General features: G+C 41.9%; 1 protein-coding gene across 3 annotated transcripts in view; it reads right to left on the bottom strand.

The window, feature by feature from the left end:
* Window positions 1–22,349, bottom strand: part of EPB41L4A (erythrocyte membrane protein band 4.1 like 4A) — a 224,375-nt gene that overhangs the window by 96,782 nt on the left and 105,244 nt on the right. For all 3 annotated transcript variants that reach the window (XM_074995228.1, XM_074995229.1, XM_074995231.1), the window contains exons 4-8: window positions 18,672–18,723; window positions 17,153–17,231; window positions 8,883–8,980; window positions 4,752–4,872; window positions 955–1,042 (exon numbers count right to left, since the gene is read on the bottom strand). In XM_074995228.1, the coding sequence (XP_074851329.1) occupies window positions 955–1,042; window positions 4,752–4,872; window positions 8,883–8,980; window positions 17,153–17,231; window positions 18,672–18,723 (438 nt within the window). The remainder of the gene's footprint in view (window positions 1–954; window positions 1,043–4,751; window positions 4,873–8,882; window positions 8,981–17,152; window positions 17,232–18,671; window positions 18,724–22,349) is intronic.

Below are 22,349 nucleotides of genomic sequence, written 5' to 3'. Positions count from 1 at the left end.
TTGGAATTGCATAGAAAACTGTTCCATGAAGTCTTATAGCATCCAAAAAGCAGAAGGGGCACATGATACTGCATTTGTATTAAGTCCAAAAACTGAAGTACAATCTACGAAATAGTAACAGAGAAATAGTTCATTCGGTGAGTGATACAATTTCCATAATTAATCTTTGGGAGTTTATTTGATTTTTTTCTTTTGAACAGCTTTTCAAAGAATTTAAATTAGCTAACTTTAAATTAGCAAATGTTTCCATTACAGCTCTATAATTCAACTTATTTTTGTAGTTTGAACTACTCTTTTTTTTTTTTTAAAAATGCTATATGTCCAACTATTGAAACAAAAAAAAAATTAATTGCTAAGTAGACTGACCAATGTGGCCTTCAGCTAGAAGCCTGAATCCTGGCATAGAGTTCGTTTTGTAATACAGATGGTAGCATCTTCTGAGGGCATAAAAAAGTGAAATGCTGCTTGATTTTGCAGTGAGATTTTTTTAAATATGCCCTGGCTCCTTAGTAACCTTCACAATGAATATTAAAACAAAGCTCTGAAGTCCCATGCATTCCTACCCAATCAGGCTCATTACCTAATCTTTCCTTTGACTTTGAAACCTTTTCAACACTCAGTTTATTGTATTATTTTCATATTCCTATCCAAATACTGTGATTATAACCTGCTTTTATCTTGCTCTGATATCTGTTATCCTTATTGCTTGTTCAGTGCTGTTAACTGTCCTTCAGAGAGAAGCAGAATCACATTCTTTCATTCAAATCTCATTCAGCTTCCTTAGCAAGTTAGTCAACGTTCTTCATAAGTATTTTTCCTTTGGATTTCTTAAATTTGATTTTTAAAAATAAGATACCAGTTGAATACTAATAGCATAATTACAGCTTTTCATTTAAATGTAGAAGTATTGCAATGCCATCAAACTTACTTATCTTCAATTAAAACAGTACTTACATACACAGGATGGAGATCTACTCCATACATTTCCAGTGATTTGGCCACTCCTAAGTAATTCAGCTCTGCCTCAGCAGGAACCTGACCCCTGTAAACAATATAATAGGTAAGAATACTGTCTCTCAAGTCAATGCTACCGTTGTTGATAAAATAAATCATATTAACAAAGTTTGTTGAGTAAGTCTGCGGTGCTTCCTTGGTATTGACTTAGAACATCATTCTCTCCATGAGACTGTGCTCCTACTTGCTCCACTTAAAATGTGCCGAGCTTTCACTTGCAAGTACTACAGTTACCTTATATATTAAATTGATGTTAACGACAATGGCAAAACCTCTCTTTGCCTACTTGCTGTCAACTCCCAAAATACTCCTGCTCTGTCCCAAAAAGACTTCACAGCATTCTTCTTGAGGTCTAAAAAGCAAAAATGGTCTTATTTTAAATTGCTGCATCATTGCTAATAAATTTGCTAAAGAAAGAGACCATCGGGGACCTCTTCCCTCCTAGGAAATGTCAGGACAACTAAGATTGCCAACAGGAGAGATGCTTCTGTACTCAGCACATGAGGATGACAATGCTGCACACGGAGAAAGAGTGGACAAATGCTACCAAAAAAAGTGCAGAAGGCATTCATTGGATGAGGAACCCACAGACCAACAACAACAGCCTAATTCAGAACTAAAAACAAGATGATCAAGATGAACACCACCCAGTCCTACGCACCACCGAATGATCACAGTGAAGAAGCAAAAGACGACTTCTATGATAGACAGCAGGCTGTACTTGACAAGCTACATAATGGAGAAGTGAACATTGTGATGGGAGACTTCAATGCCAAAATTGGAGAAGACAACACCAGCTATGAAAAGGGGAAAACTAAGTAAGGTTTGCAGACATCTGTCCCCTTAAAAACCTTCTCATCAGAGGCAGTGCGTTCCCTCACAAACCAACATGGGTTCCTCCAGGTCACTTTAGAGAACCAGATTGACCACCTTTGCATATCAGAAGAAGTTTATACAATTGCTACATGATGTACAAGCAAAGAGAGGAACCAACGTAGCATCTGACCATCATCTATTGGTTTCCAAACTGAAAATGAAGCAGAAGCTGAAGAAGAACATGCCAGAAACAGCAACCAGAAAACAGAGATACATCATCATCCTCTTGAAAGACACAAAGATGCAGGAACAGTGTTGACTTATGTTGACCAATAAATTCCAGGTTCTACAAGATCTGTACAATGAGGACACAGTAGCGCTTTGACTCATCCAGGTGTCCTCTTATCCCCACCTCCTTCAGTTCATTCATTGACTCCTTCCATTCCACAGTCTCCTCCAACCTTGGCTAACTGGGCCTTCTCTCTCATCGCAATGTCTGTCTGTCCCACTCTTACTCCTGGCTTAACCCAACATCTGTTTCCTCTACTTTTGTTCCTGTGCTGCTAAATGTCTTTAGTGGAAGTCCCATCATGACAGCCATCATGATTTTGTTATTACAAATGCACTCTCTTTTCTCCTTTCCTACAATTTTCTTAACCACACAGCTCTATTTCTTCCTCACTGAATTCCATATAAACAAAAACAGCCAATATTTTGTCCCCTTTGGGTCCCTCCTTAGTCCCACCCCCTCTCTTACACACAATCTTGTAATTTCTTTAAAAAAACAAAACAAAACTATATGATTGAGCATGATCCCTCCACTTATCCATCTGCAGATCCTCCTCTAGCATCCAAGTCTGCCTCGATGCTACAGACCATTGCCAGATAACAATGGCAAGGCAGGTGCGAGCTAATATCTCAATTTTGGATTGATTTATTAAACCTACACATGGTGCAAATTATATGTAAAAACCTTCTATTATTAATCTAACTATCCACCATCATCACCGTTTGTTTTACACGCACCTGTGTTTTGTATTTAGGACTGTACGATGTCTAACGGCAAAAGTTGTTTTGGGTTTGTTTTTTTTTAAACTTAGCACACTACCTTGCACAGAGGTTCTCAACCTGGGAGGTAAGGACCAGTGTTCCATTTAAGCTGAGCAACTGGGCAGTTGCTTAGGAGTGATTCAGGTGCCACCCAGCCTATTACCCCCTAGCACCCATAGTCAGTAGCGTATGTTTCTACTTGTGGCGTATGCGCCCATATGCCGTGGTGCACATCAAACTTATTCCACCTATGGGCTATGTCTACACTAGCCCCCCACTTCAAAAAGGGGATGCTAATCAGACACTTTGGGATATGCTAATGAGGTGCTGCATATTCATTCTAACACCTCATTAGCATATCCCAAAGTGTCTCATTAGCATCCCCCTTTCAAATGGAAAAAATAGAGGGAAACCTGGTAAGGACCTCTGAGGGGATCATCATGGGTGGTCACAAGCTGACAGCCTCCACCCCAAACCTTGCTTTGGTGAGGTTGTTCTCAGAGGCTTGATAGTGGTCACCAGCACAAAAATTTGAGAACCACTGGCCTAGGACAATGATTGGTAATTTTAGGCATGACTGCAATATAAACAGGATGGGAAAGTGTCCTTTGGTTAGGGCACTGACTAGGAACTCAGGAAACTTGGAATCAATTGCTCATTCTGACACAGATTTCCTGTGTGACATTGGGCAAGTCACTTTCTCTGTGCCTTCATTTTTCCATCTTTAAAATGTGAATAATGGTACTTCCCTGCTGCACAGAGCTGTTATTACAAGATTACGCTAATGATATAAAAACAACTATGAAGAATTCAGACAATAAGAAGATGAGGACTTCACACGCAGAAATAAATAATAAGAACTACCTTCCCCTAAAGAGAAGGTTCAAGCCAAGATGCTAAATATGCATGTACCCCAATGTTATGGAATGAATCTTCAGGGAAGGATATGCCTCTGTATATCTGAAAAAAGTTAGAACCTCCTCAGCAAGATATTAATAATTCTAATCAGCAGAAACCACTAACAAAAGCATCATGGTATTAACACTTGCATAAAGAATATTAGTCTTTTCAGATGACCCTTTAACACCTCAAACAAAATTAAAAAGAAGGGGACATAGTGCAACAATCAAAAAAGCACCTTGCTATCAGTTTACACTGGGCAGATATATGTTGTTTCACGTACTGTGTACTGAGTAACAACATGAGAGAACTGCATGCTTATAAATATAAAAAGGCACTTCATTAAGGAAACTATTTAGCATTCAACTAATGCGCATACAGCCTAGCTTCCTGGGCCTTCTACAGACTGTTCTCTACTGTTCGATGGAGGATGCTAAATGCATGGCTCCATTCAACAGACAACAATTTAGCAAGCAAAAGGGGGACCATTGTATCAAGTGTTGTATGTACACTTGGCAAAGGAAGATCGGTAACTGAGGCACAGATAGATTAAGTGACTAGCGAAAAATTACACCCAAGAAGTCTATGGTAAAGCTGAGAACTGAATCCAAGTGTCTTGGATTCCAGCCCACTGCCTTAACCATAGGATATTACTGCAATCTCTCTCCACTGAAAAATCTGAAACAGATAATATGAACATTTAATAAAAAAAATCCTAAAAATACAAAGAAAAGTACCATGTTTATTCTAAATCTATTTCTAATCAATTCTTATTAGAACTACTCCCCCATATTATTTCTATTTTAAATTTCTGATGAGCATAAAAGGATGTCTCATGTCACCAGCAGATTCTTCAGACCTTCATTCTGATATGAGAATGAGATGTGACAATATCTCAGTTCTTTCTTCCCTTCTATCTAGCATCTGTAGCACTTGATTATACATGCATAATAACAAAACTGAACTCCTACATCAGAGTTTTGTGTATCCGTTCTATTGCATCTTCCAGTTCTTCCTTCTGGTCTGGAACAAATCGGTATTCTGACACATAGCCTGCAGTGTGCTTATATGGGTCATAGTCTCCCAGCTCAGCTACGATACAAAAGAAAAAGAACTGTCACAAGTTTCAAACATTTTCCCACACCCAAAAGATGTACTGTCTCATTAATCTGCATATGTCAATGCACCTTTTCCCAAGTAACTCCATGAGCTCACCACTCCACAGGAAAAAGAGAACTACTTTTTCTATCAGAGAAGAAAAATTCATGACAATGTTTTGCTTTGATTTTCGTTTTTCACCAAAGCAGTGTAGACAAATCCACACAAGACTGGAGGAGCACCATCATTAGTACAGTAAACTCTTGTTTTACCAGTATTAGAGTAACTGGCATAGCGGGCAAGATGGCAGAGAGAGCAGAGGAACCAGTCAGCTGCACTTGCATACAGCACAGAGAGAGACACAGCACAGCCCAGGCATGTGTTGGGTGGGATGGGCTCTGGAAACAGCGCACTGGTCATGTGTGCTTGGGGGTTGGGTCACAACAGGGCCCCAAGCATGAGTGTTGGGGATCCTCACAGCGTGCTCCCTGACACTAGCGTTTGGTGTAGTCAGTGAGCGGGGACCCAGGAATGTGCATAGGGAGGAATGCAGCTGCTAGGAGGGCAACAGCAGGGCAGTGAACACAGGGATCCATTTGCCTGCTGTTGGCTGAGGGGGCCCACATGGCAAGGCAGTCTTCTCAGTGCTGTGGGGCCCCAGGAGTGTGGACAAGCAGCGGCTGCAGGAAGGGACAGGCTGCCCTGGCCATCCCCACGCCCTCCATCGCAGCCCTGTGTATCTCAGCAGCCCCGACTGCAGGCCCCACAGCTCAGGGGTGTGCGGTTCCTACAGGGATACCACTCATATTTGCTGTCCCAGAAACCGCCCACCTGGGCCCCACCCTTCCACCCTGGCCACCCCCCGCGGCTGACAGAGACAAACTCCCTCTGTGTCTCTGCATCCCTTCATGTTATGTGTGAGCGCAGCCGGCAGGCTCCTCTGCTCTCCCACCCAGTGTGAGCGCTCCCTATTATCCAGAAGAGTTGATTATCCAGCAACCGCCCAGCCCCACAGATGCCAAATATCAAAGATGTTACTGTAACATGGTTTTTAGAGAAAGAAGGTTCAAGGGCTAGGAACTATGATATAAAGTTTGTCACCTCTGCAAAACTGGAGCTAATTTAGCTTAAGTCAGAAATAGCTGCAACAATACACTGTTTTGTGATGCATGACAAAGGAACTGACATGCTGAATCCAATGCTTAGAAGATCTGTGCTGATATAATAAAAATGAACATTAAAAAAAAATATTAGTTGGTACCCTTATTGGGAGGCCTAGCAGAGAAGTCAAGGGCTCAAAGAGAATGGAGATGGAGATAGAGATGTAATTATACTTTTGAGGTTAAAGGCAGTCCTTCCAGAAGGAAGCTGAAATACTATGGGTAAACAAAAGACTTGAGTCTTCCACTAATCTCAGCACATTTCTTCAACACTAAGTTCACTTTAAAATTCAATATATTTAAAAGAAATATGGGGTCTTTATTTCAAAGTGTAATAACGATTATGCATTTTAATATAACTGTTTCTGGTCTGCCCTGGAATCTGCATAGGTAAGCAGAAGTGACACGCTATGAAGTGAAACTATTTGTCTGATGAGCCACAATAATATTTTATATCCTTGCAAATGGCTGTATATTAAATGCATATCTTAGTCAGTGCTTAATTCTACAATTCTAATTTAAATTGGGTAACGTTTACGTGAGTAACTGCACTGAAGTTAATGGGGCTACTTGACTAAGTGCTACTTAACATGAGTAAAGGCAGTACCATGAGGACCTCAATGAGGCAAGGACGACTCAGAAGCCCCAGAAATCCCACATGCCACGATGTCTGTTCCATAAATCATAATGAGAAAAATCACATAAAACAATCACTCTTTTTTTTTTTTAAATAAACATATTAGTCTTGTCTCCCAAACAAAAGATTCATCTGATCAGCAGAGATACAAGAATTCCCCTCCCCATAGCGTGGCCATATTTCCCTATGCTGAATATAGGGCATCTGGTAAAATTGCTTGTATTCAAGTGAGCTCAACAGCAATCAATCATACAAACATTCAAATTATCAAGCTGACCGAGCTCTCATTAAAAAGAGAAAAAAAACAAAACCAAAAACAAAACACTGCATAGTTAGAGTCTTTTTATTTACCTTCTTATCTTCAAGGCTTCAAGGTTCACACAGGGAGGGGTATGTGTCTCTCTCTCTCTCTCTCTCTCTCTCTCTCTCTCTCTCACACACACCCCTTTATACACCTCTACAACATGGGGCCAGGGGGTGACGCACTGACCTGTCCTTCTCTGCTCAGCACTCTCCATGTCTAGCTGGGCCCCCAGAACAAAACCTCTTTCTGGAGACCAGACTCTGCATCCTCCAGAGGCAACATGTGGGAGACACACAGGGTCACATGCACCTCACTCCCCAGATTCCTGCTAGGGTTAACACAAGAAACAGCCAAAGCGGTGGCTCAACAGAGGAGGAAACGTAGGCAATGGAGCAGCCCCATTTTCCCAGGGGGCAGCACCCAGGGAGACGGAAAAGCAGGGTGAAGAGAGCATAAGCCTCTGCTGTGGACCCTGCAGGCATGGGGCATGAACAGGCTGCTGCAAATCCCTTCCCCTACCCTCCCACTGCTCCAGAGTTTAGCTCTTCCTGGAGGAGGTTTTGAGCCACCACAGGCCACTGGCCCAGCCAGAGACGGTGGGAGAAAGAAGGAGCCTGTCAGCCAGGCTGTCAGTCAGCAGAGCATTCTGACAAGGGGCTAGTTCCCTGCACAGCACTGGGAGTGGGACCTTCCAGCCAGGGAGACACTGAGGAGCAGCAAGCCTCCGAGTAGTGCAAGGGCAAATTAGAGTGAGGACAGGGAGAGGGAAAGGCCAGTAGGTGGGCAACAGATGTGACATATAATCAGCAGCCACTTGGGGGCCTGCGCAGACTCACTGGCCACCACAGCTCCCAGCCAGAAATGGGTCTGGGGATGGTGCCCTGCTGGCTGGGAGCCAGCACACTGGAAGGGCTGCTCTGATGGACAAGCAGGGGAAACTGACATGCACTGCATCTTCTCTCTGCCACCAGCCCTGCACATACCCCGTTGTCCGTCACTGGACCTCATGGCTAAGGGGCAGGCAACTGATGAGCAGGGATCCAGGACACAGCAGGATCCACCACTATTGACTGGGGAGAGGGGCCAGACAAAAATACAGGACAATCTGCCCTTTTTAAGAAAAAACAATTGGTACACCTGCAGGAGGGCTTGAGGACTGTCACTTTAGAAATAGGCCACCTGATCATGCTAACTGTAAACTCTAAGTTTTCTACGCATAGTTCCCAAGAAATTATCATAAATCCACATGACACCACAACCGCCAAATTTTGCATTTGGCGGTCTGATGAGTAAACTTTTACACCTCTCAGTTTCTCTTAACACATAGCAGTTCGTGTTTGCTATATCATATCGATGGGATATATTAGCACTCGTGAAATCTGCTTTCCAAATGCATGCCAATTATGAAATGGAGAATTAAAACTTCAATCTTCATGTCAAAACATATCCCTAGCCTTCATTATCTTCAGTTGACCTAATGTGGTTTTTGTAGGACATTTTGATTGATCAACGGTTTGTGTGGCAACAGCAACAGGCCCCCCTTCAGCTCCACATATTATCTGATGAAATAGAGAATTGGCTATAAATAATATCAGGATGTATGCATAACCTGACTTGTAATGTCACTAAGCACTTAGAATAGTTCTCTCTGTGGAGAATCTCAGTAACTCCATCAAAAAATGCCAGAAATTTCAGAAGAAAGCACACAGTATCATCCTTTAAAATGCATGCAATCTGTACAGAATTTCCACCTATTTAGAATTCTCCTTTTAGTCACCATCATTTAATTTTTTAAACTAACATACAAAGGATTATATTACAACTCTCCATTCACTGGCAGTATCCAAAATAAATCATATCATTAGCAAAATAAATAAGTTATTAGTTTGACAGAAGAACTCACACTGAATTGCATACGCTCCCAGCTGAGCTGCGATGTTGATGGGACAGGGAATGCGACCTTGCAAAACATCTTGCTTCACCTGCAAAAAAAACTGATACCTAAAACAGAGAGAAAAAAATGAAATTATTTCAATATTAAGGATTCTGCTGTGCTAGGTAACGTTTTACTGCCTTTAGTTTTATTTATTTTACAGGTTTCTAGCTCAGCTTAAAGTGATGTGGTCAACTCAAAAATCTCATTTGCATCTTCAGCAACTTTTTTTTTTTTTTTATTATTAATGTTCAAGTAACATCTACAATTATCATCACTGAAAGGCTGTAGAAGGAAAAAAAAACCAAAAACTCCCTACTACTCCCAGGTGTTTACTTCATGAATTTGATAGCATGCTGTGGTAGCCAATTTCTCTAGAAAGAGGTGTGTGGTATTTTCAGACAGGTAAGAGAAAACGTTTTAAAATTGAACAGGAAAATATTATTGTATATCCATGCAATGGACAAATTTTGACTTGGCTAGTGGAGCTGAGCAAGAGAGAGACAGGGCACAAGGCACCCACTTACCCTCAGGTGTGGACTTGTAATGGGATCTACAAACCCCATCCTGATTCCAGACAGAGCAAGGAGGAAAGTCTCTCTTGTTTACAAGCAAGCACCTGGATTCCAGTCCCAGGCAGCTGCCAGTCATGGAGTCAGGCAGAGTGCAGAGTAGGAAGCAAAGGCCTGAGACAGCAAAGAGGTGGGTGATAGCTGTGCACTAGGCCACCTCCAAAACACAGCCAGGAGAAAGAGACAGCAAGCCCAAAATGTGAAGGGCTAACAGGCTTCCCTGAAGGCTTAATGAGCGCAAACAAAGGAGGATCAGTTAGGAGAAGCTGAGGCCCCTCAACAGACCACCCCAAAAGCCTGATGGTGAGAAGAGGCAGTTGAAATGACCACCTCACTTTAAGCTGAGATAGAAACCTGTAAAATAAATAAAACTGGTGGGAAAAGGCAGGGCAGGGCTGGAGTGTGGCAGGGTGGGATGGAGGAGAAGCAGGGCAGGGGCCAGGTAAGTAGCAGGACTGTTGTCCCAGAACCCATGCCTGGGGCACTGGGTAGGGGACCCAGTCCCTCCACCCCACTAGGTAAAGCCCTGTGAGGAAGGTAGATTGGGACTCTCAGTCTGCTCCCCATATTTCCCAGGTGCAGAACAATGCACTTCAACTTAGCTCAGGCTCCCCTGTAAAGCCACAACTGAGCCCAAAATTAGTAAGAGGAGTCAGGGCAGTAAATAGAATGACTTTTCATAATAATTTTAAATTGACATTTTAAGCTGAGATACTGAAGTTGAAGATATTGTCCAATACTCACAAAATATATTGCATACAACTTCCTTAAATCACAATTGCACATATCAAGTTCACGTATGGCAAACTGCTCACAAAGATCTGTATAAACTAAATAGGAGTATTTGATACCCCTGTTTAGCACATGAACACTGAATTCAAAGGGAAACAATCTGAACCAAAAAGAGGATAAGAGTAATAGTAGGCGAGAAAAACAAGCGATCAAAGTTTGACTTTTTAGATGCTCTAGTTCTTTAGAGGAAATATTTTTAAATGCTGTTTTTACAAAATGAACATACATCACACCATATTGCATCACACAAAGAATATCAGCAAATTCTCACAAGAGATTTTAAAAGATCCTCCTGTTACACATGCACAAACTGGACATACTTACCTACTGAACTTCCCTTTCGAGAACTCATTTATTTTACAGAGCCAAATAACTGCATTATACATTATTAATGCAATAAAAAATTCAAAATAAACGTATTAATTTTGCAAATGTTTGGTACTTTCTATACATTCATAGTAAATTATTGAAATATGTTTGTCTTTGGGCAATTTAGAAACTGCAGAATACATGCTCTATGCAAAACTTTGTTAAGATCAAATAAAATTACCAGTATTCACGGACCTTTCAGTACTATTTAACTTAGCATTCCATGACATACAGCTGTGCCACCTGAACCTTAATTTAAACAGCCTAGTCCTTCCACAAAAAAATGCAGCTGTCTGAACCACTCTCCTTCCCAGGGGCAAATGCCTAATATAGTAACAAGGCTCACTGCAACGGTATCAGGAAAGAGACATATGCACACTCCTTACTACTCCTTAGCATTCTAACTGGCAGGCAGACACTTATTTAGATGATTTATGATGACAGAGAAGAAATTTAAAGGTGTCATGGAGCTCACAATGTCTCTCTTGGCTGGCTGACTGGAAAAAAAAGTTCACTTCCAATACATATCTCCTTCCCTCAGCATTCCCAGCAGTTGTACTAAACTCAATACAGCCTTCCTACGTGTAGCTAGCTGTATGGCCAATGTCTACAGATTGACAGGACATGGATATTTTCAGCCAGTTATTTGGTACTTCCCTAGTACTTGCAACAGAGCAAGGTTTCCCCTGAATTCTGAAGAGTGTCATTTTAACCACAGAATCATAGAATGCTAGGGCTGGAAGAGACCTCATCGGGATCAAGCCTGACAAAATCACCCCAAGCAGGACTTTGTCAAGCCACGACTTAAAAATCTCAAGGGATGGAGATTCCATCACCTCCCTAGGTAAAGCATTCCAGTGCTTCACATCCCTACTGGTGAAACAGTTTTTTTTTTTTTTTCTAATATCTAACCTACACCTCTCCCTCTATAACTTCAGGCCATTGGTCCTTGTTCTGCCACCTGTCACTACTGAGAACAGCCTCTCTCCATCTTCTCTAAAGACCCCTTCAGGAAGTTGAGGGCTGCTATCAAATCACCCCTCACTCTTCTCTTTTGCAAATTAAATAAGTCCAAATCCCCTCAGCCTCTCCTCATAGGTCATGTGCTCTAGTCCCCTAATAATTTTCACTGCCCTCTGCTGGACCCTCTCCAAGGCACCCACATCCTTTCTATACTGGGTGGGAGGGACCGCAACTGGATGCAATACTCCAGATGTGGCCTCACCGGTGCCAAATAGATCAGATTCTCCTGATCTGCTGGAAATGCTCCTCCTCGTGCACCCCAATATGCCGTTAGCTTTCTTGGCTACAAGGGCACACTGTTGACTCATATTCAGACTCTCCTCCACTGTAATCCCCAGGTCCTTTTCTTCTGCACTGCAACTTAACCATTTGGTCCCTAGCCTGTAACATTGCTTGGGATTCTTCCATCCCAAGTATAGGACTCAGCACTTGTCCTTGTTCAACCTCATCAGATTTCTTTTGGCCCAATTCTCCAATCTGTCTAAGTAACTCTGGATACTTCCCCTACCCTCCAGCATATCTACTTGTCACCCCAGCTTAGTGTTATCCACAAATCTTTTGAGGGTGCAATCCACCCCCTCATCCAGATCACTCGATAAAGATATTGAACAATACCAACCATAGAACAGATCCTTGGGGCGCTCCATTTGAAACAGACCACCTTAAACTCCATTTATCCAATCTATACTTCCTTAACTTATGGGCTAGAATGTTGTGGGGACGGTATCAAAAGCTTCGCTAAAGTCAAGGTTAATCGCATCCATTGTCTTCCCCATGTACACAGAGCAAGTTACATCATCATAGAAGTTAATCAGATGGGTCAGATTGCCCTTGGCAATTCCACGTTGACTACTCTTGATCACTTTCCCCTCTTCCAAGTGCTTCAAAGTGGATTCCTTGAGGATCCCCTCCATGATTTTTTCCAGGGACTGAGGTAAGGCTGACCAGTCTATAGTTCCCTGGATTGTTGTTCTTTCCTTTTTTTAAAGATGGCACCAGATTTGCCTTTTTCCAATCATCCAGGACCTCTCCCAATTTCTATGAGTTTTCAAAGAACATGGCCAAAGGCTCTGAAATGACATTTGCCAGTTCCCTGCATACTCTTGCATGCATTAAATCTGGACCCATGGATTTGTGTGCATCTAGCTTTTCTAAATAGCCCTTAACCTGTTCTTTCCCCACCGACGGCAGCTCACCTCCTTCCCATACCGCATTGCCTAGTTCTGTAGTTGGGGAGCTGACCTCGTCTGTGCAGACAGAGGCAAAAAAAGCATTGAGTACTTCAGCCTCTTCCACACTATCTTGGACCAGGATAGCTCCCTCATCCATTAATGGTCCCACATCCTCCCTGATCACCCTCTTACTGTTTACATGCCTGTAGAAACCCTTCTTGTTGCCCTTCACATTCCTTGCTAGCTGACGTTCCAGTCGTGCTTTTGCCTTCCTGATTATTCCTCTGCATTCTCCAGCCATCAATTTATACTCCTCCTTAGTTATCTGTCCAAGTTGCCACTTCTTATACACAATCTTTTTGAGTTTAAGCTCACCAAGCATTTCCCTGGTAAGCGAGGCTGGTTGCCTACCATATTTGCTTTTCTTACTACTCATCCGGATGGTTTGTCCTTGAGACTGAGGCAGCTCCATTTTAATTCTGCAGGAGTAAGGGAATGTCAAAGCAGGGCACTTATTTTGAAGCTGTCCCCATCTACCCTCTTAATCTGAAAATCAATGTTTGTCCGCACAGCCGCCATTATGCTAATGAAGCACTGAATATGCATGTCATTGCCTCACTAGCTTGCTTCGAGTTGCTTCATTACCATGGCCCCTCCAACGGAACCATGGTAGTGTACCAGCAGCATTAAACAGGGCGTCTTCAAAATACTGCCAGCTCTCCTGAACTCCTTTCCCCTTCATATTCGCTTCCCAGGGGGGGTTCCTGCCCCTCAATTCTCTGAAGTGGTCCAAGTCTGCTCTTCTGAAATCAAGGGTCTGTATTTCACTGCTCACCTTCCTTCCTTTCATCAAGATCCTGAAATCCACCATCTCATGGTCAGAGCAGCCCATATTGCCACCCACTGCTATTTCTTCTACTAGTTTTTCTCGGTTTGTGAGCAGCAGGTCAAGCTGTGCCTGGCCGTTGGTCAGTTCCTTATTATCATAACCTGAAGCAAGGTCAGGGTTTGGTTGTGCCAAGACAATGGGACGTGTGTGGAATGTCACTGTTTCTCATCAAATGGAAAGGGAGGAGTCTGGTAGCAGGGGCAGTTATACTCCAGAATGACCAAAGAGAGGCAGCAAGCAAGCATCCCCCGACAGCCCTGGAGAGACGTGGAGCAGCTGCCAGTTGAGCAGTGCAGCTCCTACCACCCCTGGCCAGCCATGGGGACAACACTGGCAGCTGGGCAGCAAGGCCCTCATCACTCCAGGCTGGTCCCAGGCAGCAGCTGCTAGCCACCACCCTGCCCTGAGGGCTCCCCACAAACATCTCCAAACCCACGGCCCTGAGTCCTGCACTCCTGATATCCTCAGCCCCCTGCCTGGAGCCCCCAACATCTCCAAGCCTCTGCCCAGACTCCTGCACCCCTTACATGCTCAGTGCCCTGCCCTGACGGATCTGAGCAACACCAGATATACTTCTGGTATACAGCGTAGAATACATGCATTCTAACACTGCTCATTATTGACAGCACATATACCACCATTTAATCCAGGAACAGTATTTATAATGGTGATAGTTTCTGAAGATAGAGCTGACCAAGTATTGTACAGATCATCTGAGAAAAGTTATTTAAAACTAGAAATCATTCTGTACGAAAGGGAACTGAGGTCTAAATAATCTAAAGCAGGTGGGCAATTTTTTCTGCTCAGATGAAAAGACTCATGGGGATGGAAAAATAATATATTTTGAATAATTATTTAGATAATAGACTAATACAAAATGGACAAACATTCAAACCCAACTTTCAAATCAGTGCACGTGAATAAAAAAGCCCCCACCATTTCAGGCATAAAAATGCAGATTTGAGCACAAAATGCAAAACTGGGGGCCTTATCTTAAGGATACTTAATATGTGTATGTTCACTGTGGACTTGAGGAAGAAACAGTTTAAAAAAAAACCATGAACACCATAATTTTTGGTCAGCAGCACCAATTTTGCCTCTCATGAATGGATGTTCCTAACCTGTACTGAAGTCAATGAACATTGGTAGTACTTCGCTCCTTTCAGGATCAGTCCTCTAGTACAGAAGTAAGAAAAGCTTTTTACGTCAGGCCCCACTTTTCGTTCCTGCACTTGGAAAACACGCCCGCCCCCCGGCTCCGCACTCACACACCTGTCTAATTTAATCCAAACCAATGGAAATTTCATTTATGTTCATATTTTAAAAACAAAAAAAAAAAAAAAAACACTTTCAGCATGTGCAGGAAAATAAGTATGAAGAATGCAAAAACTTTCTTTATCAGTATATAAATGTGACTAGATGTACATAAAAACACTAACATATTTCAATATTCTAAAGGAGATGGATGAGCCTCCAACCCAGCCACCAATCATGCTGCACCCCACTTCCAGAATTTCAAAGTCCCCCTAATGGGGCCCACCCCCCACACTGTGCACCTTGCTCTAGTCCAGACTTGTACCTTGGCTGGTCCCCATATGTTCTGCCAAATTGATCACACATAGACAACAGTGTCTAAAAACTGTCTGAGTAACAACCATTCGGTATCTATTTTTGCTTACAGGCCACATCAGTTCCTAGTGTAAAGAGATTTTAAATTTGATAGTTTTTACTATTCAAATACAGAAATCCTATAATGTAACAGAAGTATTAACATCAGATAACAACTGGGACCATAAAACTGCCTACAAAGTGAAAAGTCAGTGACCCATACTTCACAAATATAGATAACAGTACCAAAACATTGAATCACCTACCTAAGTTTGACAACTATCGTAATAAGGCAAATCACTCTCTTTTCTTCTAGTTGGAAGGCTGTTATTCTAGCGTAAACATTCCTTCTGAAAATGTCTCTCTCATACACAGCTTACCGTAAGAGCCCAGAGAAATAAAGGTACTATAGTTTGATGCCATTTGATCACACGAATTCCAAGATGTGTATTATTGAAAATTGAAATTATAAGCTTAATACTTTCCTATGCCCCTCCCCTTCTACTTTTAAAAAAGCATAAATTTGTGTGAGCAAACTTACTGCACACAAAAACACCATCGCTAAAAATGCACCATGCATGCCAAAAAGTTTTTTGCATAGATTTTTGCACCTCATAAGTAGTGCAAGTCATTAACTGACTTTGTTATTAGTAAAACTAATGCATCTTTTAAAAAATTTAGTCCTTAATTGCCATTTTACAGATATGAATCCAACCTGCCTCCAGAGTAGTAATCACAGCAGGCTCTGTTGCTGGAGGTCTCTTCCCAGGGCCATCTTTTCCCCCTGTGAGAAGGGTTGAAAGTGGTTCTGGAAAAGTACAGGAAAACTATATCAAACTTTCGGGGCAGATGGGGCATTACACTGCAACTGATGTGTGCTTTTTCACTGTATAGCCTCCTCATAGTATTAGTTATTCCTAGTTCAATGTAAGCCTTGTCAAACTGTAAGCTATGAGGAAAAACTAATGCCAATATGGTAACAACATTCTTATCGTAGTAATACAAGAAAAATATTTTTGCCATGTATCACCTTGACTTAGGAAATGAAAAACTGTGTGTACACTTTGGCATGTCATGTCCACTTGAGCACAAATGTGGACAACAGGAAAGAAATATTTCTGTGTACTTATTGCAACTCAGTGCACTACAACCCCTAATATACTGTATGCCACTTGAATATCAACCCAGACTCAGAAAAACAACTGAGAGCTTTTATACATAAAATACAATAGATGAGCGCACATGCACATGTATTGTTTATGTAAGTATACTCCTACACTGAGGTGGTTATTTAAATGACTCATAAACCTTTTTTCACTTTTCCCCATCTTTTACATATTTTTCAAAAGGCGAAACACCTCTTTAAAATAATTCTCAAATTTAAGCTATGGCTGATTAAAGGAAAGCACTTATTTTCCACATCCGTATTTGGATATACAAACTGGGGGTGAGGCAATCTAAAACCTCTCTCTGGAAGCATATCCATCGTAGGAAATGAATAAACCAAATGTGCCACCATATTGTTTTAAAAAGAAAAATGCTTAACAATCCACACAAAACCTTGACACTTATACCCATGTATCATATAGCACAGGTTCAATCTGATCTTCCAAACAGAGGTTGGTATTGAACAATGCAAACTTCATCTCAGTTTTCTTACAGACACAGATTACGTGACTGAAAACCAAAATCAAAAAACAGCAGCAGCATGCACCTGTACATATGTGATTATAATCTTGATTTTACTAATTATGATTTCAGATCAGCACATCATATGCATATCACCAATAATTTAACAATATGAAATAGTAATACCTGGTTATTTCTTCCTTAAGTTTGCATGGATCTTCTGCATAGAATTTAACACCAAAATACAAAGTATATGGTGGCCCAGCTATGGGAAAGAAAGAACAATTAATTTTTGCATTGCATATTTTAAAAAATAAGTCATTAAAAAGAGCAACTAAGCAGCTTCTCCATCCTAGAGGTTTATACAGCCCACCACCTTCATCTTCAGTCTCAGAGGGAAGCTCCTAATGGGCTCCTCATGGAATCTCTTTTCCCTTTACAGAACGTAGAACTTTGTTGGAAAAGGAATATTTTCTCCCTTTAGTTATTGTTTCTTCTATTTGTCTGTGAACAGAACAGTGTGTCCAATGTGAAATAACTAAATGTGTAATTGGGCTTTATCTACCTGGTAAAAAGATATGGAATTTAGTAATTAACCTTTTTAAAAGTTTTAGCTCTCCAATAAGATCCAGTACCTCAATCCTACAAATCCTGTTCTGATCATGTCTTTTCCCTATGCATACTTCCACTGAATTCAACCAGCATCCAAGTGACTTCAGCAGCACTATGTGTGATATTAATGATCTACTTGGTAGCAACAAACTGCAAAGTTTTGCTCAATCCTGCAAATACTTGCTATCAGCAGTTGTGTTTAATACAATGTCCCACTGACCCCATAAAAGTGGCCTGTAATGTATAAGCGTATTTACCTTTGTTTTGTAAAAACAAAATTGAAAAGCAGCTTTTCCCTGCCAAGCCCAGAATTCAAATGCCCGTATTTTCCCTAAAGCAGCTACAAGACTTTTCTGTCTCTGAAATAATAATTTAAAGCTCTGCAGGAAGGCTGTGCTAGGTAGTTACGATAGCATTAACTGTTACAAGCAAATCATGAATACAGAAGTTGGTAGATAAACAAAATTGCTGCTCATCAAATACAATGCCAGATTTCCAGAAGTAGACAGCATCTATACCTTGAAGAGAGGTGCTTGATGAAGAGCAATTTTAAAAGTCTGGCTGAATTGTCTGAGATTCTACTATATCAAATGGAACTATTTTATAAAAAATATTTATTATTTCCTATTATTATTAACCTTCCTAAATAATATTTTAAATTATAGGATCAGTGTATCTGACATCTAAAGAGTGACACCAATACATAAGTCATAAGACTAGGGAAATTTTTGAATATGGACCTAAGAGGCAATATTTTTATGCTTACAGAAAGAAAAAGTCATTCACTTCACTTAGAAAGAGAGAAATCAAATCCAGGACCATTCTAAATTATAAAAGATCTGTATCATGTACCAGTGCTTATATTACCCTAAAGCAAAGGTTAATCACAGAAACATCCTTAAGTGAGAGAAAAAAATTACACTTAATCAATGCATATAATTTTAATGTGGCTATTAACAGCAACATTGATACAACTCAGGAAACTATGAATCTGGCATGCCTCAAAAATGAAGGCTCATTACTCTGCACATATGGTGTCCTCTGTCTCTTCGTCTCCAAGTAACTGTTTATGAGGTTCAAGTGAAATACATACTGTTTATCAATTCCTTATGTTCTGCAAGGGTCTTTGCAGGATCCAGCCAGTACTGTGAGAAAAGACAGAGAAATCTGTCATTCACTATGGCAAGCTATTGAAGATGTACTTCAAATTTTACATTTATTTATATATTAATGATTCTCCCAAATGTGCTCAACAAGCAAAATACAAATAATTGTGTTAATTATGAAGCACAATGAATTTAGGGCTTAATCCAAAGTCAACTGAAATCAGAGGAAATTGACTTTTTGTCTTCCTTATTGGTAAAAAACCACAGAAGCCTGAATAATTTGTTGGTGGTGGGTATGTGCATTACCATAAAACTCTGAAGTGTTGCAGTCACCAATCTGTAAATGAAGAACTATAACCGAGAGAAGAAACATAGTCCCAACAAGTGTGTTAACTACTACATCCCAGTAGCAGAATGACACAGTCACTTTCACATTCAGCACACACAGCTCCCAGACCACACCAATAGGCAATGCAGTCTGGGAAGGAGGTGGACAGCCCTTGGTGGGGAAAGAATAGGTTAAGAGATGTTTAGAAAAGCTAGACACACACAAATCCATGGCGCCAGATTTAATACATGCAAGGGTACACAAGGAGTTGGCAGAGGTCACTGCAAAGTATTAAGCTATTACCTTTGAAAACTCATGGAGATTGGGAACTGGCCCATAAGACTGGGAAAAAGCAAATGTAGTGCCAATCTTTAAAGAACTCAAAGAGGCCAATCCAGGGAACTATAGACTGGTCAGCCTTACCACAGTCCCTGGCAAAAATCATGGAGAGGATCCTCAAGGAATCCATTTTGAAGCACTTGGAAGAGAGGAAAGTGATCAAGAGTGGTCAACACGGAATCGCCAAGGGCAAGTCATGCCTGACCAATCTGATTAGCTTCTATAATGAGGCAACTAGCTCTGTGGACATGAGCAAGTCAATTGATGTGATATATCTTGACTCATAGCAAAACTTTTGATACACTCTCCCACAACATTCTTGTCCATAAGTTAAGGAAGTATGGACTGGATACATGGACACTAAGGTGGATAGAAAGCTGGCCAGACAATCGGGCCAAACAGGTAGTGATCAATGGCTCAATGTCTGGTTGATGGTCAGTTTCAAGTGGAATGCCCTAAGGATGGGTTCTGGGGCCAGTACTGTTCAACATCTTTACTAATGACCTAGATGAGGGGATGGATTGCACCCTCAGCAAATTTGCAGACGACACTAAGCTTCGGGGGGGACGACAAGTGAATACACTGGAGTGTAGCAAAAGAGTCCAGAATGACCTAGATAAATTGGACGATTGGGCCAAAGGAAACCTGATGAGGTTCAACAGGGACAAGCGCAAAGTCCTGCACTTGAGACGAAAGAATCCCAAGCACTGTTACAGGTTAGGGACCAACAGGCTAAGTAGCAGTGCAGCAGAAAAGGATCTGGGGATTACAGTGGAGGGGAGTCTGGATATGCGTCAACAGTGTGCTTGTGCAGCCAAGAAGGCTAATGGTATATTGGGGTGAGGCCACATCTGGAGTACTGCATCAGGTTCTGGGCCCCACAATATAGATGTGGATGCATTGAAGCACGTTCAGTAGAAGGCAGTGAGAATGATTTGGGGGCTGGAGCACATGACCTATGAGGAGAGGCTGAGGAATTTGGGTTTATTTAGTTTGCAGAAGAGAATAGTGAGGGGCGATCTGATAGCAGCCTTCAACATCCTGAAAGCAGGGGGGGCCTCTAAGGAGGATGGAGAGAGGAAGTTCTCAATAGTGACAGATGACCGAACGAGGAGCAATGGTCTGAAGTTACAGAGGGGAAGGTGTAAGTTGGATATTAGGAGAACCTATTTCACCAGGAGTGTGGGGAAGCACTGGAATATGTTACCTACAGAGATGGTAGAATCTCTGTTCCTAGTGGTTTTTAAGTCCCAGTTTGACAAAGTCCTGGCTGGGACGATTTAGTTGAGGTTGATCCTGCTTTAGTCAGGGGTCTGGACTAGATGACCTGCTGAGGTCCCTCCCAGCCCTGGGATTTTATGAGTCCATGATTATTTATAAGCGCCACTAGGTTCATTCCATCTGCTATATTTTATCACAGATGCTAACTAGGAATGTCTGCTAAAGCTGGTTGTCCAGAGCTTGATTCTTATTGCTCACAGGGCTTGACCGCATGGTACTTTGAACCACACCAGCTTGTAGCATGTGGGCCAGCAAGTGCATGTTAGTGCACAGGTTGCACTTCTCTGGTCTGGCACGGTCAAGATGTGATGGGTCCCAAGCAACAGAATTTGCTGGAGCAGGGGAGGTCTGCCACCAGGAAGACCTGCACTCCCGAGGGCTTCTGTGGACCCAACCCAGGCTCCCTGGGGTTGCAACAGTCATCCAGCCACAGTCCCATGCTCCCAGAGGTCGCCATGGGACTCTACTCTGGCCCCATACTGCCATGGGGCAGTCAGAGAGTTCCAGCTCTGGCTCTTGCCCTGCCACGGAGCATTCATGGGACTCCGGCTCCAGACCTCACGCTGCCACAGGGCAGGCAGGAGACACAAGCTCAGCTATGGCACCAGCCTGGGCCACATGGATGATGGCTCCAGCTGGGCTGCCGGACACCAACCCACAGATGCCAGTCCAGCCCCAGGACTCTCTGGTCCTGGTATATCCGTGGCCCACAATGTTGTCGGACAAGAGAGTCCTGCATTTGAGAGGTGCAACCCCTGGCACTGTTTGAAATAGGACTACAAAAGCACATACTAGGGAATATTTTAGTGCAGGCCACCAGGGTCTATATGGACCAGTTATTGTGCAAAACACTGGTGTGCATTCAAATTTACACCCTAACTGGTGCAGGGTATAGAGCCATGTAAATAAGCCAATATAAACCATACTGAGTCAAAACTAACAGCTTCAGGGGCACAGGGGTAACTCATCTGACACTGACAAAACATTCGAAACAAAATAAGAAATCTTACAATGGCTGTATGTCAATAACCCTCCAAAAATAGAAACCTTCTTAATTTAAAATGATAGAGAAGGAAAAAAAAAATAAATCACTTGACAGGTTTGTTCAAACATCCTAATATGTCATTCTAAAGCCAAGGTCAACCACAGAAACATCCTCAAGTGAGAAAAAAATTACACTTAATCAATGCATATAATTTTGATGCGACTATTAACAGTAATATTGATACAACTCAGGAAACTATGAATCTGGCATGCCTCAAAAATGAAGGCCCATTACTCCACACATACCATGTCCGCTGTCTCCATCTTCAAATAACTGTTTATGAGGTTCAAGTGAAATACATACTGTTTATCAATTCCTTATGTTCTGCAAGGGTCTTTGCAGGATCCAGACAGCACTATGAGAATCAACTTGCATTATGAGCAAGCACCAACCCAAGTCAGCATGACCACTGATAAAACAGCTAGACTGCAAACCGATCAGACAAAACATGGACAATAAAGACGGTACAAAACAGAATAAAAAGCAATCTCTGACTTCAGAACTCTTCTCACACTAAGATCAGCGCTCTGCACCATAACACAAGACACATGTTGCTCAACTGGTTAGTTCATCATGGAGAACTGCTCTAAGAGACAAGCGAATCTACCGTTTCAGCAGAACTCAAAATCCAGTTACAGAACAACTGAGTTCTCTCATTTTAGCAAACCCCAT

The sequence above is a fragment of the Carettochelys insculpta genome, chromosome 5 (genome assembly GCF_033958435.1).
Source record: "Carettochelys insculpta isolate YL-2023 chromosome 5, ASM3395843v1, whole genome shotgun sequence".
NCBI lineage: Eukaryota > Metazoa > Chordata > Testudines > Carettochelyidae > Carettochelys > Carettochelys insculpta.
Note: the sequence above shows the minus strand (reverse complement) of the source record. Positions and strands in the feature narration are given on the sequence as shown.